Source organism: Tachyglossus aculeatus, chromosome 2 (genome assembly GCF_015852505.1).
Source record: "Tachyglossus aculeatus isolate mTacAcu1 chromosome 2, mTacAcu1.pri, whole genome shotgun sequence".
Taxonomy (NCBI): Eukaryota; Metazoa; Chordata; class Mammalia; order Monotremata; family Tachyglossidae; genus Tachyglossus; species Tachyglossus aculeatus.
Genome location: NC_052067.1, coordinates 84,988,179 through 85,016,118, shown reverse-complemented (window position 1 = coordinate 85,016,118; position 27,940 = coordinate 84,988,179). Strand labels below are relative to the sequence as shown.

At 46.6% G+C, this 27,940-nt stretch overlaps 1 protein-coding gene, 1 non-coding gene and 1 pseudogene across 3 annotated transcripts in view; 2 read left to right on the top strand and 1 right to left on the bottom strand.

Annotated features, from left to right (window-relative positions):
• The window catches only part of SLC18B1 (solute carrier family 18 member B1), a 47,348-nt gene extending 26,957 nt beyond the window's left edge, over positions 1–20,391 (bottom strand). Inside the window, exons 1-7 of one of the 2 annotated variants that reach the window (XM_038769590.1) lie at positions 20,378–20,391; positions 17,661–17,800; positions 13,681–13,776; positions 9,080–9,153; positions 8,219–8,366; positions 7,194–7,350; positions 444–580 (exon numbers count right to left, since the gene is read on the bottom strand). In XM_038769590.1, the coding sequence (XP_038625518.1) occupies positions 444–580; positions 7,194–7,350; positions 8,219–8,366; positions 9,080–9,153; positions 13,681–13,776; positions 17,661–17,800; positions 20,378–20,384 (759 nt within the window). In that variant the 5' untranslated portion in view covers positions 20,385–20,391. Of the gene's footprint in view, positions 1–443; positions 581–7,193; positions 7,351–8,218; positions 8,367–9,079; positions 9,154–13,680; positions 13,777–17,660; positions 17,801–18,121; positions 18,253–20,377 lie in introns of those variants that run through there. The other variant, XM_038769599.1, reaches the window with a different exon arrangement.
• On the top strand, positions 2,065–2,202 carry LOC119924957. The gene has a single exon (XR_005449633.1). It is a non-coding gene; the product is annotated as a small nucleolar RNA SNORA7 (small nucleolar RNA).
• On the top strand, positions 8,388–8,549 carry LOC119923930 (annotated as a pseudogene).
• Positions 20,392–27,940: the final 7,549 nt, after the last annotated feature.

Here is a 27,940-nt window from a genome sequence, read left to right as displayed (position 1 = left end):
GTTACCTCACCTGTAAAATGGAGAACAAAACTATAAGCCCCATGTGGGACATGGACTGTGTCCAACCTGATTAGCTAATTAGCTCCAGTGCTTAGTACAATGCCTGGCACATAGTATGTTCTTAGCAAATAACAATAATGGTAATAATGATAATAATAAAACAATAATAATAAATACACCTTCTATACAGGGTGCCGATGACAGCGTACTAGTACCCAGTGGGGTGGCAGGATTATAAACTGAGAAATGGGCAATGTGTGAGGTCAGCCACCACACTGGAAAAAAAGTAAAACCTAAGAAGAAGGTAAGGCCGTATCCCTGGCATTTTGCAAAGGGCATGGGGCTGGCTGGTCTGTCTCATTTGGGACAAGACCACCTTATGCCTAAGGTCATATGGAAACTTCACCAAAACCTCTAGGAACTCTGCAATTAATGCTACTTACTTTCTCCAAAACGAAGAGAGACAGAGTAGGGTCCAAGAAAGCAAAACATCCGCTCAGTGAAACGATGACAAGAGAGATGAGGCTGATTTTGGGGAGCGTCACAAGCTTCCAGAAAGAGTGCTCACTGGGAACGGACTCTGTCATGAAAAGAAAGCAAAAGGAAACACAGTTACACTTTAAACAGGCAACAGATACCACAAAAATCACACCACACACTCATCTACCTGTTACATACACCGTCCCCTTCATTAGGTTTACGAAGACTTCAACAAGTGAAAATGCACATCTTACTGTCAATTAGATCCACCCTAGTGAAAACCTGCACAAGCTGAATATCCCTCTTTGAGTGATGGAGAGGGGGAACCAAAGCAGCACTTTTTCGAATGGGTTGACTCTCTTAAAATCAGCTTCCCAGTTCTCACTGCAGCACAGGAACAGGGATAAAACATAATTCTAGTCTGCTGAATCTCCTGATCACTAGATGTGCTTTCAAAAAGTGCTTAGTACAGTGTTCTGCACACAGTGAAGTCTCTATAAATACCACTGATTAAAATCCAGAGGCTAGAATAGGAATAAAGTTTGGTACAGTAGCTGAGAATGAACCATAGAATTAGACTGACAAAGGAATGACCCAAAGGAATGACAAAGGCATGAAATTCTCCACCTCTAGACTGTAAACTCATTGTGGACAGGGACAGTGTCTGTTTATTGTTGTATTATACTCTCCCAAGCACTTAGTACAGTGCTCTGCAAACAGTATGAACTTAATAATAATGATGGTACTTGTTAAGTGCTGACTATGTGCCAAGCACTGTTCTAAGCCCTAGGGTAGATACAAGTTAAACAGGTTGGACCCAGTCCCTATCCCACATGGGCCTACATTCTTAATCCCGATTATACAGATGAGGAAACTGAGGCACAGAGATGTGAAGGGACTTGCCCAAAGTCACACAGCAGATAAGTGGTGGATCCAGGATTAGAACACAGGTCCTTCTGACTCCCAAGTCCCTGCCCTAGGCACTAAGTCACACTGCTTCCTGGGGCTTAATAAATACTATTGAATGAATGAATGAATTCCATCAACACACAAGTGAGATACTATCTTAATTATAGTGTAAGTCACAAGCCATTTACTTTTATAGTTCAGATTAGCAGAATATGCTATTCTTTGCCTGCACGATGGGGACGATGGGGACGGCATTCTTCCACTACTCCTCTCTTCCCTCTTTTTTCCTTTTTTTCCTTCTGAGTCATTTTCTTCCTGTTTTCATCCTCATCCCTATAGGAGTCCTCCTGCCCACTCTTCATCCATCAATCAGTGGCATTTACTGAGCACTTACTGTGTGCAGAGCACTTGGACTAAGCACTTGGAAAAGGATGATACAATAGAGTTGGTAGAGGCAATTCCTGCACACAAGGATATCATATCCCTCCTTGGTGAATGCCTTTGTGTTGGCAGATTAGGGACAGTCTGTTCCCTCCCTCTTTGTAATCTGACTTTTTGTATATCCTCTTTCATTTTGTCCACTTTTTTTCTACTATTTCCTGCATTCATTTGACCTTGCGCCGCTCTGTCTACCATCACCTCCCTCAATCTTTAGTCTCTGCTAGCTATACCATGCCCCTCTCAGGGTCACACTTGGAGAGTTTCCAGTACTCTACCAGTCTCGGCTATGGGAGGGAGAGTCAAGCAGAGACATACGCATTCCCTTCCTAGCTTGGGCAGTGGCTAGCGAGTGGAAGGCAATCTGCTACAAGTCAAAACTCACCCACGCTGGGCATTAGCAGCGCGGGAGAGAGTCGAGGGTGGAGACTTGAGTTTACTGTGCGGAAGGAGGCAATGGTAAACCATTTCCATATTTTTACCAAAAACACTCTATGGATCCACTACCAGAACGATTGCAGATGGAAAGCGGGACATTCTGGGAGATATAATAATAATAATAGTATTTGTTAAGCACTTACAATGTGCAAAGCACTGTTCTAAGCGCTGGGGGATACAAGGTGATCAGGTTGTCCCACGTGGGGCTCACAGTCTTCATCCCCATTTTGCAGATGAGGGTACTGGGGCCCAGAGAAGTGAAGTGACTTGCCCAAAGTCACACAGCTGACAATTGGTGGAGCGGGGATTTGAACTCCAAAGCCCAGGCTCTTTCCACTGAGCCATGCTGCTTCTCTGGAGAGATGTGTCCATGGTGTCACTATGGGTCGGAAATGACTCGACGGCATGAGACAAATAAGCTATGCCATTCCTCTTTGCTATGACATCACTGGGCAACAGACTGTTAGAAACCAGAGGGATCAGCTGCATGCATGCACTCTCTCTCCTCCCCCTCTTGTGTGTGTGTGTGTACACGCGTGTGCAAGACTGTCCATACTCAGTACAAACTGGGAAAAAAACACAGGAATCCATGCAGTTTTTACCTAGCAACTGACAAGAATGTCCTAGAGGTGGATAGAGCCTCCAAATTAAAAGAGGTGACTTTGGTTTCCACTTTATCATCAGTGTCCATCCTGTCCCTACCAGCGGTGATGATGGACGGAGCCTCCTGGCAAGAACAACAGACAAGTCTCAGACCTGAGACTTCTGGACTGACAACCCGTGCCAAAGAATTAATTTCAGGGCTAGGGATCTGCCTAAGTGCCACCTGCACAGTGTCGTCCATCAGTATCGTTTCGCACTGGATGCAAGGAGGGAGGAGACAGGCAGGGAGGCAGCCCATTGCAGCTCTGTGACCTTGGCCAAGTCACTTAATTTGTCTGTGCTTCACTTTCTTTGTTTGTTAAATGGGGATTACATACGTGTTCTCTCTGGCAAGATTGTAAATCCCTGAAGGTAGGGACTGTGCCTGATCCGACTGTATTGTCTCCACCCCAGTGTTTAGCACAATTCTTGGCCCATAGTGAATCATCATCATCATCAATCGTATTTATTGAGCGCTTACTGTGTGCAGAGCACTGTACTAAGCGCTTGGGAAGTACAAGTTGGCAACACATAGAGACAGTCCCTACCCAACAGTGGGCTCACAGTCTAAAAGGGGGAGACAGAGAACAAAACCAAACATATTAACAAAATAAAATAAATAGAATAGATATGCACAAGTAAAATAAATAAATAAATAAATAAATAGAGTAACAAATATGTACAAACATATATACATATATACAGGTGCTGTGGGGAAGGGAAGGAGGTAAGATGGGGGGATGGAGAGGGGGACGAGGGGGAGAGGAAGGAAGGGGCTCAGTCTGGGAAGGCCTCCTGGAGGAGGTGAGCTCTCAGTAGGGCCTTGAAGGAAGAGTAAATACCCGTGTGATTGTTATTATTGCAAAGTGCACGCCAAGAACGTTTAACATTCACGCGAACATTCACACAGCATAGTGTTAAAGCTGTCCGATGGCAAGAGACTACTCTTCCTCCCTTCAAAGCCCTACTGAGAGCTCAGTGCTCCAGGAGGCCTTCCCAGGCTGAGCCCCCTCGTCCCCCTCCCCATCCCCCCCAACTTACCTTACCTCCTTCCCCGCCCCACAGCACCTGTATATATGTATATATGTTTGTACGTATTTATTACTCTATTTATTTACTTGTACATATTTATTCTATTTATTTTATTTTGTTAATATGTTTTGTTTTGTTGTCTGTCTCCCCCTTCTAGACTGTGAGCCTGCTGTTGGGTAGGGACCGTCTCTCTATGTTGCCAACTTGTACTTCCCAAGCACTTAGTACAGTGCTCTGCATATAGTAAGCGCTCAATAAATATGATTGAATGAATGAATGAATGAATGAATGAATGAATGAATGAATGAATGAAGAGAACCCAGCAGACAGGTTGACCTGGTAGCCCCTACCGTCTTGGCCAACCATTTAGCCAGTGATTTGTCAGGATCCTTGCTGATCTTGCTGATCTTGCTCAATTCCTAAGGCAATACATGAGGTTCCCTGGTCACCAACCCTCCCCACTGATGGCAGAGCCCCACCAGAAAAGGCCCTTCTTGCAGAGCTGAGACTACCATGCAATTCTCCTGATTCCCAGAGCCATGCTCGTTCCACTGGACCAACAGTGAAACTTCCCAGTAAGGCAGAAGCAGCTCATGACTCTATTTTAAAAAATAATAATTAAATGATTAGATAATGATTCATTAAAAATTAAATTAAATAATTAAAATTAAGAGAAATGAGCATTCATCATCTCAACAGACTCGAGAAGAATGTACACTAGTGGAAAAGGCACAGAAGAGCATGTATCTGTGAGTCAGAGAACCTGGGGTCTAATCCTGGCTCTGCCACTTGTTTGTTGTGTGACCTTGGGCAAGTCACTTTCCTTCTCTGTGCCTCAGTTACCTTAGCTGTAAAATGTAGATTAAGACTGTGAGCCTCACTGTATCCACCCCAGCACTTAAAACAGTGCCTGGCACATACTAAGCACTTAAAATACCATTAAAAAAAAAAAAAGGTTGGGAGTCGTGAGATGTTGGGTTCGAATCCCAGCTCTGCCATTTGCCTGCTGTGTGACCATGAGTGAGACACTTACGTTTGATCAAATGTATTTATTGAGCACTTACTGTGTGCAGAGCACTGTACTAAGTACTTGAGAGAGTTTAATACAAATAGAGGTAGTAGCCATGTTCCCTGCCCACCACAAGCTTACAGTCTACCTTCTCTGTGCCACAGTTCCTCATCTATATAATGGGGATTAAATTCCCATTCTCCCTCCTTGTTAAACTATGAGCCTCAGGTGGGACAGGGGCTGTATCTGATCTGATTATACTGTACCTCCCCTAGAGCTCAGCACAGTGTTTGACACATAGTATGCACTTAACAAATATCACAATTACTAATGATTATTTTTCCATTTCTTCCCTACTCAATAGACGAACTCTTTTCCAAAAGCCAGGTAGGGGTGGCGATGGGATATGAGGAGGGGGAGGAGGAAAAAGGATGAGAGGTTTCAGGGACAAGAGAGCTGGGTGGGGAGAGAAGAGGCACTTGGAGGGGGAATTTGGTTTTCCTGTCCTTCCTTCTCCATTCCTAGATAGAATGTTTTCAATGACTCCTCTCCCAACATCCCCTCACTTTCATAGGGGTTGGAGAGGTGCACTATCAACTGAGATAAGGCTAATTCTTGGTTTACTTTGGGATCGGAGAGGCATCAGGCTCCTACTCAAGGAAAAGCAGTGTTGTCTAGGGGATAGAGAGCACGTGCAGGCGTATGTCAGAAGGATCTGGGTTCTAATCCCAGCTCAGCCACTTGCCTGCTTGTGACCTTGGCGAGTCGCTTAACTTCTCTGTGCCTCCATTATCTCTACTGTAAAATGGGTATTAAGACTATGAGTCCCATATGGGACATGGACTGTGTCCAATCTGAGTAACCTGTATCTACCCCAGCACTTAGTACAGTGCTTGGCACATAATAAGCACCAACAACTACCATTTAGAAAGAAACTCCAAAAAACCCCCCAGGAAAGATCAGAGGCAAGATTCCCAGCACCTCAAGCTGACAGGCCCAAGAAAAAAGCAACCCCCTTCCCAAAATCTCTCGTATTCTCTATTCTTCTATAACATAATAAGGAGCCTGGTATCATACTGATTTAAGAAGTGACGGGTAGCTGGGTGAAGAATGGTGTACAGTGCTTATCTCAAAATGACACTCCCTCAGCAGCACTATTTTCAGACCAAAGGACGACTCTACAACTACAGTGTGTCTCACTCTTCAAGGAGTGAAACTCCAAATGTGGGAAAACAAGCTTAAAGGGCCTTCAGGAAATATAATCCCCCCAATTTGTTTAGTTGTCTGTCTCCCCATTCTAGACTATGAGCCCATTGTTGGGTAGGGACCGTCTCTGAATGTTGTCAACTTGTACTTCCCAAGCTTAGTACAGTGCTCTGCACAGAGTAAGCGCTCAATAAATATGATTGAATGAATGAATGAATGAATACGATTGAATGAATGAATGAATGAAACCCATCATAATCTCACACAAGCCAACTTCTTGCAAGTTATGGGTATGAGAAGAGAAAGCTAGCAATCTTATTTATTTAAGAACACTGAAGTAGATGTAGGACACCATGCACTAAGGACCACATTTAAGTTTGAATTTTTCACAATCATAAGGAAACTCTTTTTAGGTCTGCCATCGTTTCTTCAGCAACACACACTACAAAGCAGTTTTGGCACTCTTCTTCACACCCAAAGTGTGTAGGAGGAATACACACAGTCTCCCCATACCAGAACTGTCCATTCCATTTCAGATTTAAAAAACCCACAGAAAGGACAGAGTTTAAGCCTATATTCTTGATGATGCCTAGATAACCCATGTTGTGAAATGTGTTTTATCTTTACAGAATATCCAGCATATTTCCTTTATCTCCTCACCAGGGAATCACAGTTAATGAATTATCTTTTTCCTGTTTGTTCTACAATGTAGCATCAAGAGTTTATTGTCAAAAGTGTATTCACAAGACCTTAAGTTGAGGAGGAGAGGAGAAGGCAATGAGGTGCATGCATAGCTCAACTCAGGAAACAAGTCCAGCAATCCTGGAAGACACCCACACATCCATAGGTGACTACACCATCAGTAGTGTCTTCTCGGGTTTCAAGGGGGAAGACCTAATTCTTTCTGATCTCACAAAATCCTTTATCTTAGTTGCATAAAATTCAGACCAAGATCTGATGAAATTTCAGACAAAATTTTGTGAAAAAGAGAAAAAGACACAGAAATTACCTCTAGAATCGGTGAGATTTGCGGACTTACCGTAACTGGGTAAAATACACATGTTCAGGGGCACCATTAACAACACCATGCATCCGAGGAAAATAAAAGGAATCTCATAGCCGAAGGACTGATATAAGAAGCCACCTAATGGAGGTCCCAGGACCAGTCCCAACCCAGAAAAGATTTCAAGACTTCCCTAGAAAATGATGAAAACGTAGTTAATTTCATTATCGCATTTAAAGGGCATCACAGAGATGCATTCATTCATTCATTCGATCGTATTTATTGAGCACTTACTGAGTGCAGAGCACTGCACTAAGTGCTTGGGAAGAACAAGTTGGCAACATATAGGGACAGTCCCTACCCAACAACGTGCTCACATAAATACCATGGTCAAGCCTATTTGGAGAGAGGGAGGGAGGAGGTATATGGCTTCCAGGAGAGGTCCCCTTGTCAAATGAAGGGCTTGTTTTTAGTTTTGGTTTTTTCACAGCCAGGAGGGTGCAGTGTAATAATAATAATAATAATAATAATAATAATAATAGTGATGGCATTTATTAAGCACTTACTATGTGTAAAGCACTGTTCTAAGCGCTGGGGAGGTTTCAAGGTGATCAGGTGTCCCACAGGGGGCTCACAGTCTTAATCCCCATTTTACAGATGAGGTAACTGAGGCGCAGAGAAGTTAAGTGACTAGCCCAACGTCACACAGCCGACAATTGGCGGAGCCGGGGTTTGAACCCATGACTTCTGACTCCAAAGCCCGTGCTCTTTCCACTGAGCCACGCTGCTTCTCAGTGTAGACGGCTGGTGGTAGTCTCCCCAATTCAGGACCAGTGGTGAATGGAGAGGGGAGGAGTAGGAAGAGAAACTATTACCTGGCAACATGGCCAGGAAATTCTCTGTTCACTGGGATTTAAGAAAGGGGATAGTGTGTATGGTGTCACTGTTCTCGGTAAAGGCAAAGCAGGACTACACCAAGGCAAGTCACTTCCTTTCACATCAGAGAACTGACCACCCCAATTCTAAGTGCCCAGGGGGAAGCAACATCTCTTCACACCTACCAGGACGGTGGCCACATTATTTGGGAAGGCCTTTGCAAGGATGGAGAATGAGGCCGTTAATGCCGCGGCAAAGCTTATGGCATCTGCTGTTCTCACCACAAAGCACATGGCAATGAAGACGGGTCCGTTGGGTGCTCGGTCCAAAAGCCTGTAACGGGAAGAAAACGGGAGAGCCTTCATGTATCTGTTCTTATCAGTTTCATATCCGTCTTCGATGCAAAGACGCTGTGTTAAGCGGCTTTTTGGAGAAAGGAGGTGGATTGGGAGCTTGCTCCATCCCCTCCACGCATCGACCTGGTATTGCAGTACCCTTCTAGACTGTGAGCCCGTTGCTGGGTAGGGACCGTCTTTATATGTTGCCGACTTGTACTTCCCAAGCGCTTAGTACAGTGCTCTGCACACAGTAAGCACTCAATAAATACGATTGGATGAATGAATGAAATACACGACACCGAATTTGTGAGATGATGCACAACCAGGAGAGAAACACGGTAACACCTCCAGCTAGAGGTCTCAGGCCCCAGTGGGAATTGATCAGTCATAGTTTTCCTGCCTTAGGAACAGGGACCAGAAGAGTCGGTCCCAGCTGGCCCCACTTGTATCCCTCTAATTTATTATGGGGGACCGAGCAAAACCAGCTCATCTTTGGGCGTGTTTCTTCACTGGAAATGGGGAAGTGATTTCACCAGCCTCCTTCAAAAAGCTGCAGTGAGAAATGAAATCAGGGAATTTTAACCACCCTGATGAAGATGGCTTTGACGGATTTAAAGATATCCAGTTCAGGTGCGATCGTGGGATACAAACAGTTGACACTTAACTGACCGCCCCCAACCACAAACATCCCCGACGACAAATGCTTACCCAAAAAGAATAGTCACTCCTCCGGACACAAACATTCCCGCCACAAACATGAATTTTGCTCCAATGTGAACAAGCTGCAATTGTCAAATGGGAGAAGTGAAATACCTGCATTATTCCATGCCTGATTATTCAGCAATAAGCAACAAATATATATTGGATATGACAAGATATTCAGAACTAGAGATATAGACTACAAAAAGGATGAGGATTCAAAGCGGGGGAAATCAAATACGTATTCAGTAATACTGACAGAGGAACAAGGCCTGGGAGCACAGGCCCGGGAGTCGGAGGACCTGGGATCTAATACCTGCTCTGCACTTGTCTGCTGTGTGACCATGGGCGAGTCACTTAACTTCTCTGTGCTTCAGTTCTCCTGTTCTCCCTCCTACTTAGACTGTGAGTCCCATGCAGGACAGGGACTGTATCTGGTTTGATGAACTTGTATCAACCCCGTAACTTAGAACGGTGTTTGACACCTAGTAAAAGCTTAACAAATGCCATAAACAACAACAAAAAAGGCCTGTCAATAGGAGATGGACACAAATGAAGATCCACGCACCAAAATTCAAAGAAACATCTTTGTGGAGGACAAGGCCAGTTCAAGACCCCACTCACCTTGTCCCTGGTGTGACTATCTGTCCCTAGTCTGTCTGTGCTCTTCCTTCTGCAGGAGTGGAACAATTTTTGGCTGGATTGGCGGCTGGAGAAGGAAAATGGAGCCCAAAAAGTGTACTCTGTGACCAGACATATTGGGTCTCCTAATAGTAGGATTTTTCTGAGTTTCTAGATTTTGCAGCCCTTTCTTGTCCCACCATCCTAGATTTCTCTCTGTGGAAGGCTCCCTGAGGGAAACAGGCCCAGTGGTATTAAAGTAGCCCTGCTGCAAGAGAGTGAGCAGGACGATCACTGTGGGATCAACTGTAAGTGAGGAAATGGTGAAGCAGTATTGCTAGTGGATATAGCATAGGCCTGAGAGTCAGAGGACCTGAATTCGAATCCCAGTTCTGCCACTTGTCTGCTGTGTGACTTTGGGCAAGTCACTTCTCTGGGCCTCAGTTTCCTCATCTGTAAAATGGAGATTCAATATCTGTTCTCCCTCTTACTTAGACTGTGAGACCTATGTGGGGCAGGGATGGTGACTGACCCAACTACCTTGTATCTACCCCAGCACTTAGAATGTGCTTGACACATGGAAAGCGCTTAACACATGCAGGAAAAAAGTCTTTACCTGGCACTATTCCCATGCATGTAGACACATACAACCTTCAGCGATCTGAGAACCTGAGGTTGCAAGAACCAAGTATCATTTTTTTGGTAGAGGATGGGGTAACCAACTTTCCTCACTTGCTTTTCCTTCTCTTTCTCCTCGTAATAGTAACGATAATTTGAATTTGCAGAGTATTTTCCATTTTTCAGAGCACATTTACATCTGTCATCTCACTTTAATCTCAAACTATCCCTGGGAAGTAGATATTATTTTACAGTAGTAATGACAGTCACCTCTCAGTGTCGCACCTGGAGAGTTTCCAGTACTCTACCAGTTTCAACTATGGGAGGGAGAGTTAAGCAGTGGCTAGAGAGTGGAAGGCAATCTGCTACAAGTCAAAACTCCTCTGTGCCGGGCAGCAGCGGCACGGGAGAGAGTGGAGGGTGGAGGCTCAAGTTGACTGCGCGGAAGAAGGCAGTGGTAAACCACTTCTGGATTTTTACCTAGAAAACTCTATGGATACGCCACCGGAATGACTGCAGGTGGAGGTGGGGCGTTCTGGGAGAGATGTGTCCATGGCGTCGCTATGGGTCGGACACGACTCAAAAGCATAAGACAAGTAATGATAGTATGTACTGAATACTCCTCCCCCTTTTAGACTGTGAGCCCACTATTGGGTAGGGACTGTCTCTATATGTTGCCAACTTGTACTTCCCAAGTGCTTAGTACAGTGCTCTGCACACAGTAAGTGCTCAATAAATACGATTGATGATGATGATGATGATGAATGCCATTCGATGTAATGCATTTCACTAAGTGCTTGAGAAGTACAGAAATGGAGGCACAGAGAGGTTAAGAGACTTGCCTGAAAACACAGCAGGAAAATGGCAGAGCTGAACCTAGGATCCAAGTCTATTGACCCCTGGGCCCCTACTCTCTCCCACTGGATCCTACAGCCTCTATCTATTACCATTCAATTCCTTCCCAGGAGATGAGACAAATAGTGATGGTTAACAAGGAGGAGAAGGAGAAGGGAAACCAACAGGGGAGAAAAGAGAAGCTGGTAGAATCCCACCTACCCTCCCCGTGGCTTGAACCTTATCTCCTGTTCAGTCCTGGAGAGTTCACCTGCTGCATTAGCCATAGGGCAGTCCCATAACCCTGAACTTGTAAAGCATTTTCACATGAACTTTTCTCCTCATAACAGTCCTGCAAGGGATGGAGATTAACAGAGGCAAAGGGGCCTGCCTCTTACAGCAAATCCACGTGAACGGAGGAAGATTATTTTGCTTGCAAGGGTCAGGTGCGTTTTCAGGGAGAATAGTTTGAAGTCAAGTTGGGTCCATTTTCTTGCCAAAGTTTTATCGCAATTTCAAAAGAGAATTTGTCCTAGAAATAGGATTTTTCTGAGCTTCCAGATTTTGCAACCCTTTCTTGCTTCAATATGTACACAATCGCACACCTTCGATAAGGAAGAAGCTAATAATCTCTAGGTTACAAAATCCCCTTCTGTCCAGAAACTTAAAGTCCCTCTAAAAAATTTTGATTGACAGGGACATAAGTGTCCTAAAATTCAACTTCTAGTCCACAAATTAAAAAAAAAAATGAATAGTGGGAGAAGGAAGAAGAAACTCAGAATTTAAGAGAAACATTTTCCAGGAAAATGCATAGCCAGTCAAATTCAAATATCCACAAATGCTGAAACCAGCATTTGTGGAAAGAAGGAAGTTGTCAGGTTCTACAAACAATCAATAAGTGGCATTTATTGAGTGCTTACTGTGTGTACAGCACTGTATTAAGCACTTGGGAGAGTACAGTACAACAGAGTTGGTAGATATATTCCCTGCCCACACAGAATTTACAGTCTAGAGGGGCAGACAAGCATTAATACAGATGGATAAATTACGGATACGCACATAAGTGCTGCGGGTGGGATGAATATCAAGTGCTTAAAGGGTAAAGACTCAAGTGCACAGGCGACACAGAAGGTACAGGGAGTAGGGAGAGGACAATCAGGGAAGGCCTCTCGGAGGAGATGTGATTTTAATAATGCTTTGCGGGTGGGGAGAGTGGTCTGCCATATATAGAGGGGGGAAGGAGTTTCAGGTCAGAGATAGGGTGTGGGCAAGAGAAATACAGCGAGATAGATGAGATTGAAGTACAATGAGTAAGCTGGCAGTAGAGAAGTGGAATGTGCTGACTGGGTTAGTAGAAAAAATCAGTGAGTGGAGGGTAAGCTAATTTTAAGTGCTTTAAAGCCGATGGTAAGGAGTTTCACTTTGATGCGTAGGTGGTTGGGCAACCACTGTAAGCTCTTGGGCAGTGAGGTGATGTGGACTGAACATATTTTTTTCAAAAATGATCTGGGCAACAGAGTGAAGTATGGACTAGGGTGGGGAGAGACAGGAGGCAGGGAGATCAGAGAGGAGGTTGATGCAGTACTTGAAGTGGGATAGGATAAGCGCTTGGATTACCATAGTAGCAGTTTGGATGGAGAGGAAAGGGTGGATTTTAGTAATGTTATGAAGGTAGAATCGACAGGATTTGGTAACAGATGAATTAAGTGGGATAAATGAGAGAGATGAGCTAAGAAAAATGCCAGGCTTACAGGCTTGTGAGATAGGGAAGAGAGCATTGTTGTCTACAGGAAAGGGTGGATTTTAGCAATGTTATGAAGGTAGAATCGACAGGATTTGGTAACAGATGAATTATGTGGGATAAATGAGACAGATGAGTTAAGAAAAATGCCAGGCTTACAGGCTTGTGAGATAGGGAAGAGAGCATTGCTGTCTACAGTGATAGAAATGACAGCAGGGAGGACAGGGTTTGGGTGGGACAATGTCCTGAAGGCAAGAAAAAAAGTGAGACTTCAGAGAAGGTCAGGCTGGGAATCATCTGTGTAGAGATGGTAGTTGAAGTTGTGGGAGCGAATGCGTTCTCCAAGGGAATGGGTATAGATGGAAAATAGACGAGGACCCACAACTGAGCCCTGAGGAACTTCCACAGTTAAGAGGACGAGAGGCAGAGAAGGAGCCTGAAAGAGACTGAAAAGGAGTGACCAGAGAGATGGGAGAGGACAGTGTCAGTGAAGCCAAAGTTGGATAAATGTTTCAAGGAGAGAGGGTCGATCCACAGCATCGAAGGCAGCTGAGAGATCTATGAGGCTTAGGATGGAGCAGAGGCTGTCAGATTTGTCAAGAACGTCATTAGTGACCTTAAATAGGGCAGTTTCCATGGAGCGAAGTGGAGAGGAGACCAAATTGGATGGGGTTAAGGAGAGAATTGAAGGAGAGGACGTAGAAGCAGAGGGTATATAATTTCACGTCTACCCCAACACTTAGCAGGCAGTAAGCATATAACAAAGTCCATAAAATTAAAGACACTTGACACTTACATATTTTCCAAATATCAAAGATGCCAGCAAGTTGAACAAAGCAAAGCATCCAAAGATCATACCAATGACTGTGTTACTGGCACCCTTTTTTTCAGCCTGGAAAGGAACACACCATATAAAAGGGTTAAAACCCAGAGTGAAAATAAAGTATCAAACCAACTTATCCTTTTCCTTGACCTTCTTAGAAACAGACATAATCTCTGAGGTGATAAATAACCCAGAACAATTCTCAGGTACTTGAGCCTGTGAACTTGGATCCCACTTCTGATTGGGTGGGAGAGATGTGGAAGGGAGAGAGGAAAGGATCAGGCCATTTTAACCTGCTTCCAACTGAGTGCTGGGCTATGGGGAAGGAAGATATAGACAAAAAGGAAAAAAGAAACAGCTCTCAAGTATTCAGATACATAAGAATATATTGCATATACCTAGTAAAAACCTTAAAACTACAGGGTGTGTTGGTTATGATTACTCTTAGTGACCTAAAAAAAAAAAATTGGGGGCCCAAATTCGGGAGAGAAAGGAAAAGGAATCAGCATATTCAGTAGAGTAGAAATATTCCTTCCTAGATAACCTTCTAGAACTTGGAGGTTTGCATTGGCTCCTCTGGACAGACCAAGTCCAGGAAGAAATTGAGGAATAGGCTTAAGGTCCCAGTTTAGTTAAGTGCCTGTTCACCATTAGTTTGAATGTCAAGTAAGCAGATCATTCGTTTACAAGCAACACACTGTGGAGTCTTGAGATCAGCACCTGTTGACAGTAAAAACGTCTATCTCAGCCAACAGCTATCAACTTCTTCCTTTCATCGATGACTCTCACTTCCCTGCCAAGTGCTGGGCAGGAGGGGAAATTTACAGACTAGGGAGAAGAGGTGATCCCTGCTCTCTGTGTAGTGTACTCCATAATCCAAGACACAACACCTGCTACTCTATAGACCCTACAGAATGAGAATTGGAAAAATCACATGACATCTAACAATGACAACACAACCCTCCTTTCTCACTTTCCTTCCTATGTGGCTTTCCTTCCTCCCCCACAGCAAATGCAAAACAAACTAGAAAAACATTCAATTTATCTCAACTTTGTGTACCCAGGGTGGGAAGATATCACTTCAGGATGTGAGATTAACCCAAAATAGAGCATTTGAGGATCTGAATAGCCCAGATCAGCACCAATTTCACCCTGGTGTTTATTCTGGATTTAATAATTAAGTGCTTATTATCATCTAAAGTACTACTACTAATAATAATGATGGCATCTGTTAAGTGCTTACTATGTGCTGGACACTGCACTAAGCGCTGGGGTGGATACAAGCAAATCGAGTTGGACACAGTCCTCATCCCACGTGGGGCTCACAGTCTCAATCCCCATTTTACAGATTAGGTAACTGAAGCACAGAGGAGTTAAGTAATTTGCCCAAGGTCACACAGCAGACAAGCAGCAGAGCTGGGATTAGAACCCAGGACTTTCTGACTATTCCCAGGCCTGTGCTCTATGCGCTATGCCATGATGATTACATAAGCGCTTAGTACAGTGCTCTGCACACAGTAAGTGCTCAATAAATACGATTGAATGAATGAATTAAGATCAAACACAGTCTCTGTCTCACAAGGGGATAACAATCTAAGGGAGATCTAAAAGAAGTACTAATCCTCATTTTACAGATTTAGAAGTTGAGGCACAGAGAAGTGACTTGCCCAAAGTCACACAGCAGGCAAGAGGTGGAGCTGGAATTAGCACCCAGATCTCCTTACTCCCAGTTCTGTGCTCTTTCCACTAGACCGCACTGCTTCTGTTGTAATTTGACTGAAAATTTCATTTTGACTGAAAAAAATGTCTGAGGGATCTGCATCGACGGGGAGAAAGTGATACATAATGATATCTCCTCTGGGGGTTTCAAGAAGACAAACTAGCCCTTTCCTTGGAGCCACATGTTGGAAGGGTACCAAAATATCACCAAGTCTTCTTTTTAGACTCTGAGCCCCATGTGGGACATGGCTTGTGTCCAACCTGCTTATCGTACCGCTACCCCAGGGCTTGGCAAAAAAAGGAAAGACTTAAATACCACAATTATTTATTCACAAAAAGCATCAAGGCTTGAGATTGCCCAGTTTGTCCAAGAACTTGAACTCCTACAATCTGCATACAATTCAGCGGAATCAACTTGCTTCGGGAATACTCCGAATGAAGATTCAACACCTTAGTACAGTGCTCTGCTTGCAGTAAGCACTCAATAAATATATCGATTGTTCAACCCTAAAGGGGTCCAATTAGAAAATGTCTCTCCTTCTGACTCCATCCCCAACAACAAAAAAAAATCATCCTGCAGGCATTTTGAGGCCTCAGTGATCAAACCCTTCAGTATGGGTGGCACCTCATCCCAAACCACGTAAAGACAGGATCCACTGCTCAATTTCATAGCTGATCAAGAGCTATGAGAGCTCAACTCTAGATTAGATCAGAATAACATTTCTGAGTTTACAAGGGAAGAATTCTAAAAGTCACTGAGGCCTGACCTGCAAAGTAAGGGGATGTAATATCTGCTTCAGGGAGCAATTCTATACACTTTTGCAAGTCCAGAAGAAATACATTTATTCTTTAAACTCTGCAGTTTCTTGGTAGCGAGGCAGTGAAGGCTAGTGGTAATAATAATAATAATAATATCTGGTAATAATAGTATCTGTTAAGCACTTACTATTTGTCAAGCACTGTTCTAAGTCCTGGGGTAAATACAAGGTTTTCAGGTCGGACACAGTCCCTGTCCCACTCGGGGCTCACCGTCTAGGTAGGAGGGAGTGGTGTTTTACCCCTATTTTACAGATGGGGAAACTGAGGCTCAGATAAGTTAAGTGACTTGCCCAGGGTCACACAGCAGACGAGTAGTGGAATCGGGATTAAAATCAAGGTCCTCTGGACCAGGCTCTTTCCACAAGACCACAGAGACAGAACACATGAGTTCTAGTTCCAACTCTGCCACTGGTCCCCTTTGTGATCTCAGGCAAATGACTGAACTTTTCTGTGCCTCAATTTCCTCATCTGTAAAACTGGGATCATTCTTACCGTGTCCTACTTCAGGGACTGTCTGACTCGCTGATTTGCATCTACCTCAGTGATCAGTACAGTGTTCAGCACACAATCAATATCAATTACAAGAATGTTGTAAAGAACAAATGAGAAAATTGATCTAAAAGTACTTTAGAAAATAAAAGCACTCTACAAATTTTCTATTAGTACTAGAGAAACAGTTTTGCTCTCATCTAAGAGTAACCCAAAGGATTTGACAATCTGATGGAGAATGTTTAGAACGTTAAGCAAACTTTTACAGATGGGAAGGAAGGCATTATAGATCCTGAACCTCAGGTTAGGAAAAAACATGATAAATAAATTGAAGGAACCTGAAATTTAAAAAACCCTATCCACCTTCCCCCGGTAAAACACATTATTTTAAAATAACCTAGAGGGATTCTTCAGAAATGTCACGCAAGTACTGAAAATAACCCCTGAGATGTTAGAGAGGCAGTTTGGCCTAGTGGAAAGAGTAGGAGCCTGAGAGTCAGAGGGCCTGGGTTCTAATCTCACGCCATCACTTGCCTCCTATGTGATCTTGGCAAGGCACTGTGACTTCTCTGGGCCTCAGTTTCCTCACCTGTATAATGGGGCTTCAGTACCTCCCCTGTTCTGCCTCCTACTTAAGCTGTGAACCCAATGACAGGCAGGGACTCTGTCCAACCCGATTATCTTATATCTACCCAAGTAGATACATAGCAAGAGGTTAACAAATTCCACCGTTATTATAGAGAGAAAGAGGGGAGAAAAACCCCTCAATTTCCAGGAGCCCAAGTAAATTATTGGCAGTCCAGATCTTACTATGGATAGCAATTCAATAGTGTGTGTTGCAACTATCCTTCCCATACAGAAACTCAAAATGCTGATACTCAGAATATCTGGATCCCGTGGAGTAAGGAAGCATAAAAAATTGTTACCTCCTTTGGGAAGAAGGGTCCCAGGATGGAGTAGCAGATCATGGACCCAAAATTTATGGACGCTGTCGCTATTAGAGTGAAAACCTGTTCCTTGGTGAGCCGGCTTGACTCTTCTCTGATAGCTTCTGGAAGGCCATCATCTTAAATAGAAACGTTATTCCTTGAGTTAGACAAATAAAAATATATTTCATCATGACAGAGTATATCGCCATATGATAAGATGCCCAGATTGCAGCCTCCATTAACCATTTTTTCCCAAAGTTCTAGATGATGACTGAGAAGAGAACTACTGAGACCCAGTGCGGCCTAATGATGAAAGCACGGGCTTGCGAGTCAGAGGACCTGGGTTCTAACCCTACTCTGCCACTTATCTGTTGCGTGACCTTGGGCAAGTCACTTCACTTCTCTGCGCCTCAGTGATATCAGCTGTAACATGGGGATTTGTATGGACCGTGCCCTACCTGACTAGCTTGTAGCTTCCCCAGTGCTTAGATCAATATCTGGCAGATAAGCACTTACTCGATACCACTTCCCACAGTTATTCTTACTATTACTCCTACCACCAAACGTATAAACAGAAGCCAGTGTAACTTCCGCAGAGAATGAAAACTGGCTAACCATCTTTAAAGATGAGCAAAACAAACATCTGGAAATCTGTCACTTCACCTTTTTAACCTTACTTCCCTGGTAGTGACTGTCGGGCGTCCCATCTCCCCCCACCCAGGCTCTCCCCCCCGCCCCCCCACCCGGCCAGGCTCTCCCCCCGCCCCCCCGCCCCCCAGCCCCTTTTCTCTGCCCCCTCTCCGGGTCTCTCCTTCCCCCCACTACACCCTCCTCTCCCCCTCCCCAGGTTCCCCTACCACTTTTCTCCCCCAGCCCCTTTTCTCTCCCCCCAGTCCGAATCTCCCCCTCTCCCCCCCCCCCGTCTCCCAGCCCCCTTTCTCTCCCCCCCTCCGGGGCTCTCCCCCCCTCCCCCCCCCCTCCCCCCCAGGCTCTCCCCCCGTCCCGTCCCCCAGCCCCCTTTCTCTCTCTCTCTCTCTCTCTCTCCCCCGTCCGGAGCTGTCCCCCGAGAGGCTCTCCCCCTCCCCCGGGCTGTCCTCCCCTCTGCCCCCCAGCCCCCTTTCTCTCCCCCGTCCCGGAGCTGCCCCCCCCAGAGGCCCTCCCACCCCCCTCTCCCCAATCAATCAATCAATCGTATTTATTGAGCGCTTACTGTATGCAGAGCACTGTACTAAGCGCTTGGGAAGTACAAGCTGGCAACATAGAGAGACGGCCCCTACCCACCAGTGGGCTCACAGTCTAGAAGCCCACTCCCGGGCCCTCCTCCCCTCCGCCCCCTATTCTCCCCCCTCCTCTGCCCCCCCCCCCGTCCCCCAGCCCCCTTTCTCTCTCTCTCTCTCTCTCTCTCTCTCTCTCTCTCTCCCTCCCGTCCCGGGGCTGCCCCCCCCCCCGGACTGTCCTCCCCCCCGCCCCCCAGCCCCCTATTCTCTCCCCCCCTCCGGGGCTCTCCCCCCGCCCCCCCCCCGGCTCTCCCCAGCCCCCTTTCTCTCTCTCCCCCCCGCCCCGGGCTGTCCTCCCCTCTGCCCCCGAGCCCCCTATTCTCTCCCCCGTTCTGGGGCTGTCCCCCCCGCCCCTCCTCTGCCCCCCCCCGGCTCTCCCCCCCCGCCCCCCAGCCCCCTGTCTCTCTCTCTCTCTCTCTCTCTCTCTCTCTCCCTCCCGTCCCGGGGCTGCCCCCCCCCAGGCTCTCCCCCCCTCCCGGGCTGTCCTCCCCCCCGCCCCCCAGCCCCCTATTCTCTCCCCCCCTCCGGGGCTCGCTCCCCCCCTCCCCGGCTCTCCCCAGCCCCCTTTCTCTCTCTCCCCCCCAGAGGCTCTCCCCCCACCCCGGGCTGTCCTCCCCTCTGCCCCCTAGCCCCCTATTCTCTCCCCCCCTCCGGGGCTGTCCCCCCCGCCCCTCCTCTGCCCCCCCCCCAGGCTCCCAGCCCCCTGTCTCTCTCTCTCTCTCCCCCCCCCCGTCCCGGGGCTGCCCCCCCCAGAGGCTCTCCCCACCCCCGGGCTCTCCTCCCCTCTGCCCCGCAGCCCCCTTTTCTCTCCCCCCCCCCGTCCCTGCCCCCCACCCCCCTTTCTCTCTCTCTCTCTCTCTCTGCCCCCCCCAGGCCCTCCCACCCCCTATTCTCTCCCCCCTCCCGGGCTGTCCTCCCCCCTGCCCCCCAGCCCCCTTTTCTTTCCCTCCCTCCCCTCCTCTGTCCCCCCCAGGCTCTCCCCCCCAGCCCCCTATTCTCTTCCCCCCTCCCCTCCTCTGTCCCCCCAGGCTCTCCCCCCCCGTCCCCCAGCCCCCTTTCTCTCTCTCCCCCCCAGAGGCTCTCCCCCCCCCCCGGGCTGTCCTCCCCTCTGCCCCCCAGCCCCCTTTTCTCTCCCCCCCCCCCGGGGCTCTCCCCCTCCCCTCCTCTGCCCCCCCAGGGTCTCCCCCCCCGAGGCTCTCCGCCCCCCCCCAGGCTCTCCGCCCCCCTCCCCCCCAGGCAGCCCCCTTTCTCTCTCTCCGCCCCCCTCCCCCCCAGGCAGCCCCCTTTCTCTCTCTCCGCCCCCCGCCCCCGGGCTCAGGACCTGCGGGCTGCCCCCCCGGGCCGGGGATGGGGCCGGGCCCGGGGCCCTTCCGACGGCCCATCCCGCCGGGGGGCCGGGGGCCGGGGGTCGGGGGGCCGGGGACCCTCAGCCCACACCGCTCATCCCGCTGCTGCTGCGGCTGCTGCTGCTGCTCCTCCACCGACCCACCGACACACACACACACACACACACACACACGACACAGACAGACAGACAGACAGACAGACAGAGACACAGAGAGGGAGAGACCTTTTTCTCTTTAAAGGCGCAGGACAGCAGTTGCCCAGTAACAATCATACTGATGGAATTTAAGCGCTTATTATTAATAATAATAGTGGCATTTGTTAAGCGCTTACTATGTGCGGAGCACTGTTCTAAGCGCTGGGAGGGGGATGCAAGGTGATCAGTTTGCCCCGCGCGGGGCTCGAGGTCTTAATCCCCATTGTACGGACGAGGTCACGGAGGCTCGGAGAAGCGAAGCGACTCGCCCGAGGTCACGCAGCAGGCTCGTGGCAGAGTCGGGATTCGAACCCATGACCTCCGACTCCGAAGCCCGGGCTCTTTCCACCGGGCCACGCTGCTGCATCTCTGTGGGCCAGGCACCGCACTAAACGCTCTAGCCACCCGCTTAGAACAGCACTTTGCACATAGCCCACTGTACTCTATTTATTTAATTTACTTGTACATACCTATTCTACTTATTTTATTTTGTTAATATGTTTGGTTTTGTTCTCTGTCTCTCCCTTCTAGACTGTGAGCCTGCTGTTGGGCAGGGACCATCTCTATATGTTGCCAACTTGGACTTCCCAAGTGCTTAGTACAGTGCTCTGCACACAGTAAGCACTCAATAAACACGACTGATTGATTGATTGATTGACCGTCTCTATATGTTGCCAACTTGTACTTCCCAAGCGCCTAGCACAGTGCTCTGCACACAGTAAGCACTCAATAAATACAATTGATAGTAAGTGCTTAACAAATACCATCATTATTATTACTATCGTTACCCACCCTGGGCATCTTAATAATAAGAGAAGCAGCGTGGCTCAGTGGAAAAAGCCTGAACTGGGGAGTTGGAGGTCATGGGTTCCAATCCCAGCTTCGCCACTTGTCTGCTGTGTGACCTTGGGCAAGTCACTTAGCTTCTCTGTGCCTAAGTGACCTCATCTGGAAAATGGGGGTGAAGACTGTGAGCCCCACGTGGGACAACGTGATCACCTTGTATCCCCCCCACCAGCGCTTAGAATAGTACTTGGCACATAGTAAGCGCTTACCAAATGCTATTACTATTATTATTATAAGAATAATGATATTGATGGCATTTCGAAGTGTGGGGAAGGAAAAACAGCACGCGCTAGCAGCGAGACAGCACAGGCCCGGGAGCTGAAAGGGCCTGGCTTCTACACCCAGCTCGCCCACTCGTCCTCTACATGACCTTGGCATTCATTCTTTCATTCAATCCTATTTATTGAGCTATTTTTGTGTGCAGAGCATTCATTCATTCAATCGTATTTATTGAGCGCTTACTGTGTGCAGAACACTGTACTAAGTGCTTGGGAAGTACAAGTGGGCAACCTAGAGAGACAAATCCCTACCCAACAACGGGCTCACAGTCTAGAAGGGGGAGACAGACAACAAAACAAAGCAAGTAGACAGGTGTCAATACCATCAGAATAAATAGAATTATAGCTATGTGCACACCATTAATAAAATAAATATAGTAGTAAATACGTACAAGTAAAATGGAGTAATAAATCTTTACAAATAGGTACAAGTATATAGGTGCTGTGGGGAAGGGAAGGAGGTAGGGTGGGGGGGATGGGAAGGAGGAGAGGAAAAAGGGAACTCAGTCTGGGAAGGCCTCCCGGAGGAGGTGAGCTCTCAGTAGGGCTTTGAAGGGAGGAAGAGAGCTAGCTTGGCGGATGTATGGAGGGAGGGCATTCCAGGCCAGGGGAAGGACGTGAGCCAGGGGTCGACGGTGGGACAGGTGAGAACGAGGCACAGTGAGGAGGTTAGAGGCAGAGGAGCGGAGGGTGCGGGCTGGGCTGGAGAAGGAAAGAAGGGAGCGTTGACTGTGCACAGAACACTGGACTAAGTGCCTGGAAAGTACAAATTGGCAACGTATAGAGACGGTCCCTACCCAACAACAGGCTCACAGTCTAGAAAAGCCACTTCTCTGGGCCTCAGTTACCCCCATCTGTGAAATGGGGATTAAGACTGGGAGCCCCAAAGGGGACAAGGGACTGAGTTGCAACAGAGTACTTCGTATCTACCCCAGCTTTTAGTACAGTGCCTGGCATCCAGTGCTTAGAACAGTGCTTGGCCCATAGGAAGTGCTTAACAAATACCATCATTGTTATCATAATAATGGAGGGAAGGAGGGAGGGAGGGAGGAAGGAAGAAGGAAGGAAGAAGGAAGGAAGGAAGGAAGGAAGGAAGGAAGGAAGGAAGGAAGGAAGGAAGGAAGGAAGGAAGGAAGGAAGGAAGGGAGGAAGGGAGGAAGGGAGGGAGGGAGGGAGGGAGGAAGGGAGGGAGGGAGGGAGGAAGGAAGGAAGGAAGGAGGCTTCCCCAACAGGAGAGGAGAGAGGGCCAGTCCCCCTTCCCTATACAAGCTTTTAGAAGGGTGGGCGTAATGTGAACATTTAGACCAAGGACAACCTTGCCTGGAGCAGCAAGAAGGCGGAGGACTATTCTCTCCAAGCAATAATGACTTTTTGTTCTTGCAGAATTTATCCTGTTATTCATTCCCCTGCTCCCTAGATTGTGAGACCCCACTGTGGGGGTGAGGGATAATGTCTGAATCAGTGTCCTTGCCCCTTAATTGACTTCCACTAAATAGAAAACATGATCCCTGCCCTTGTGGAACTTACCAATCGCTCTAAACCCTGGTCAAGAGGCTTTGCAGGGGCAGCCTTGACCTTGACCCTAGATGCCCTCTCACCAGAGCAAGGATCCCTGTCAGGAGAGTGTATCCCTTATTTTACAGAGGGAAGCAATGGTGGAATGGGAACGAGAAGCGGCGTGGTCTAATGGAAAGAGCACAGGCCTGGAAATCAAAGGATTTACATTCTAATTCCTTCTCTGCCACTTGCCTCCTATGTGACCTTGTTTAAAATGGGAATTAAGACTAGGAGTCCCTTGTGGGGACATGGACGGTGTCCACCCTGATGTACCTATCCCAGAGTTTAGTTCAGAGGCTGGCACAGAGTAAGAATTTAGCACATGTCCCAATCTTTTTTTTTTTTAACAAAGATTTAGAGGCTATTTTCCCTGTGGACTGGGTACTGCCCCTACCCACCAGCTCTGAAGACCTTGGTTCCTGCTTGGAAGCAGCACTGAACTGACAGGAAGCAGTCACTAACCATTCAGGGATTAACCCTGTCACCCTCCCTCCCTCCACACAATCTGGCTGCCTGAGTTCTAGTCTAAATTGGCCCCAGGAGTGGCCTGAAGGTCTTTCCTTCACTGTGATCTGCTGAATGTATATATGTTTGTACGTATTTATTACTGCATTTATTTTACTTATGCATATCTACTATTCTATTTATTTTGTTAATGATGTGCATTTAGCTTTAATTTTCTTTGTTCTGACGACTTGACACCTGTCCACATGTTTTGTTTTGTTGTCTGTCTCCCCCTTCTAGACTGTGAGCCCGTTGTTGGGTAGGGATCGTCTCTATATGTTGCCAACTTGTACTTCCCAAGCACTTAGTACAGTGCTCTGCACACAGTAAGCACTCAATAAATATGATTGAATGAATGAATAAGCGCTTAGTACAGTGCTCTGCACATAGTAAGCGCTCAATAAATACGATTGATGAATGAATGAATGACTTCTTCACCGCTTCACAGATGATTGCCAAGCTACATACCTACTCCTGAATTTCTCATTCATTCATTCATTCAGTTCATTCAATCGTATTTATTGAGCGCTTACTGTGTGCAGAGCACTGTACTAAGCGCTCGGGAAGTACAAGTTGGCAACATATAGAGACGGTCCCTACCCAACAGCGGGCTCAAATTCTAGAAGGGGGAGACAGAGAACAAAACAAAACATATAAACCAAATAAAATAAATAGAATAAATACGTACAAGTAAAATAAATAAATAGAGTAATAAATACGTACAAACATACATACATATATACAGGTGCTGTGGGGAGGGGAAGGAGGTAAGGCGGGGGGGATGGGGAGGGGGAGGAGGGGGCTCAGTCTGGGAAGGCCTCCTGGAGGAGGTGAGCTCTCACCACTCCCTTCTACCCTCTTGCCTTTAACTAAGTCTACTACAGTTTTATAGCTCATTTCCCTAGCTCTTACCTCATCCATATATTAACACTAATAATAGCATTTGTTAAGCCCTTACCATGTGCAGGCATTGTAGTAAGCACTGGCATAGATAAAAGCAAATCAGGTTGGACACAGTCCTTGTCCCACATGGGGCTCACAAATCTTAATCCCCATTTTACAGATGAGGTAACTGAGGCACAGACAAGTTGTGACTTGCCTAAGGTCACACAGCGGACAGGTGGCAGAGCCGGGATTAGAACCCAGATCCTTCAGCTTCCCAGGTCCATGCTCTACCCACTAGCTACGCTGCTTCCCACAGTCCCATCATTATGGGCTAATAATTATGGTCTCTTTTAAGTGCTCACTACGTGCCAGGCACTGTCCTAAGTGCTGGGTTGGATACAAGCAAATCGAGTGAGCTGTAGGTACCCACGCCACAGGGAAAATAGCCTCTAAATCTTTGAATTGGACTCCCAACATTGCTCAGTGTAGGCCCTGTATCATACCTGTACCCTAGAGAAGCAGCGTGGCTCGGTGGAAAGAGCTCGGGCTTTGGAGTCAGAGGTCATGGGTTCAAATGCCAGCTCCGCCAAGTGTCAGCTGTGTGACTTTGGGCAAGTCATTTCACTTCTCTGAGCCTCGGTTCCCTCATCTGTAAAATGGGGATTAAGACTGTGAGCCCCCTCGTGGGACAACTTGATCACCTTGTAACCTGAACAGTGCTTTGCACATAATAAGCACTTAATGAATGCCGTTATTATTATTATTATTATTATCATTATATCTTGGAAGAGTCAATCAGTAGTAGCTTTCCGGATTAATAGCTCACTGAAACGTGTCCCCTCCTAGAACCCACCTCCCTAAAAATACCTGCTCCCTAGCTCACAGTGAAGAACTGTCACCTCTGCTGTGGGAGAAAAACGGCTGACCAACTCACTTTATCATCATCATCATCAATTGTATTTATTGAGCGCTTACTGTGTGCAGAGCACTGTACTAAGCGCTTGGGAAGTACAAATTGGCAACATATAGAGACAGTCCCTACCCAACAGTGGGCTCACAGTCTAAAAGGGGAAACTTTAGAAACTTGCAGCCACATATTTCACCCTGTCCTATCCCCCATGTTTATCCAGGCAGTAGATGAGGCTACCTCCCCAGAGCAGCACCTTTTAAGTAGACTTGCATCTCTGTAACTCAAGACATTATCATTTTGCGTGCAGATTAACACTGTGTTTCACTAGCACCTAGACACTACCACTCACTTAAAACTTCCCAATATACTGTCAACCAGAACAAGATTTATTATATACATATAATATATTTATATATGCATATATATATATATAATACCCCATAGTCTTCTACCTCAGTCCTCCAGTGTGCCTTTTCTGCCCACAAACCCCTGTGCCTCCAACTTGGATTAGCAACCTTTGAGGATGTACACCTAATGTTTAGGAATCCTTCTCACCTGCTTTATTGATCACCTACATCTCTATCTGGTCTCTCTCCTTTGAAATTAAGCTGAAACCTTAATAATAATACTAATAATAATAATGGCATTTATTAAGCACTTACTATATGCAAAGCACTGTTCTAAGAGCCGGGGAGGTTACAAGGTGATCAGGTTGTCCCACGGGGGGCTCACAGTCTTCATCCCCACTTTACAGATGAGGGAACTGAGGCACAGAAAAGTTAAATGGCTTGCCCAAAGTCACACAGCTGACGGAGTGGGGATTTGAACCCATGACCTTTGACTCCAAAGCCCGGGCTCTTTCCACTGAGCCACAACTCCAATCTCCTTCCAAGTAGCCAGTTGGTTTGGATGGAAATCAAACCGGAAATCAAATCTCCCAAGCGCTTAGTACAGCGCTTGGCACACAGTAAGCACTCAGTAAATACAAATGAATGAATGAATGGGTACAGATATATGTGGTAAGGGTAACTGATGCTACTTTTCAGAAGGATTTTGAAGTTGGGAAGGGTTGTGGCCTGATGTATTTGAAGGGGAAAGGAAAGGGTGTCAGTCAGGGGAAATGTGAGTTAAGGGTTGAGAATGGGAGGATCGAGAGTTCGGTAGTTAGGTGAACTAGAGAGAGGCAAAGAGTACAAGCTGGGATGTAGAAGGCAAAGAAGTTAATATGTGATTAAGGTGGAAGATCTTCAAGGCAATCCCCAGTTTCCTGAGTTTTGGTTTTACACTGGCTAGCGGTTTATGTCACGCTGGAGTGTCTGTGTAGCCTAGTGGGAAAAGCACGGGTCTGAGAATCAGGAGACATAAATCAATCAGTGGCATTCAATGAACACTTACTGTGTGCGGAGCATAGCATGAAGTGGTCGGGAAAGTACAACAAAATTGGTAAGTACGTTCCCTGCCCACAAGAAGACTGTGAGCCCGTTGTTGGGTAGGGACTGTCTCTATATTTTGCCGATTTGTACTTCCCAAGCGCTTAGTACAGTGCTCTGCACACAGTAAGCACTCAATAAATACAATTGAATGAATGAAAGTTAATATGTAATTAAGGTGGAAGATCTTCAAGTCAATCCCCAGTTTTCTGAGTTTTGGTTTTACAGTGACTAGCAGTTTATGTCATGCTGGAGTGTCTGTATAGCCTAGTGGGAAAAGCATGGGTCTGAGAATCAGGAGACATAAATCAATCAGTGGCATTCAATGAACACTTATTATGTGTGGAGCATAGCATTAAGTGGTCGGGAAAGTACAATACAACAAAATTGTTCCCTGCCCACAAGAAGACTGTGAGCCCATTGTTGCATAGGGACTGTCTCTATATTTTGCCGACTTGTACTTCCCAAGCGCTTAGTACAGTGCTCTGCACACAGTAAGCACTCAATAAATACAATTGAATGAATGAAAGTTAATATGTAATTAAGGTGGAAGATCTTCAAGTCAATCCCCAGTTTTCTGAGTTTTGGTTTTACAGTGACTAGCAGTTTATGTCATGCTGGAGTGTCTGTATAGCCTAGTGGGAAAAGCACGGGTCTGAGAATCAGGAGACATAAATCAATCAGTGGCATTCAATGAACACTTATTATGTGTGGAGCATAGCATTAAGTGGTCGGGAAAGTACAATACAACAAAATTGTTCCTTGCCCACAAGAAGACTGTGAGCCCATTGTTGCATAGGGACTGTCTCTATATTTTGCCGACTTGTACTTCCCAAGCGCTTAGTACAGTGCTCGGCACACAGTAAGCACTCAATAAATGCAATTGAATGAATGAATGACAGTTAATATGTGATTAAGGTGGAAGATCTTCACGTCAATCCCCAGTTTTCTGAGTTTTGGTTTTACACTGGCTAGCGGTTTATGTCACGCTGGAGTGTCTGTGTAGCCTAGTGGGAAAAGCACGGGTCTGAGAATCAGGAGACATAAATC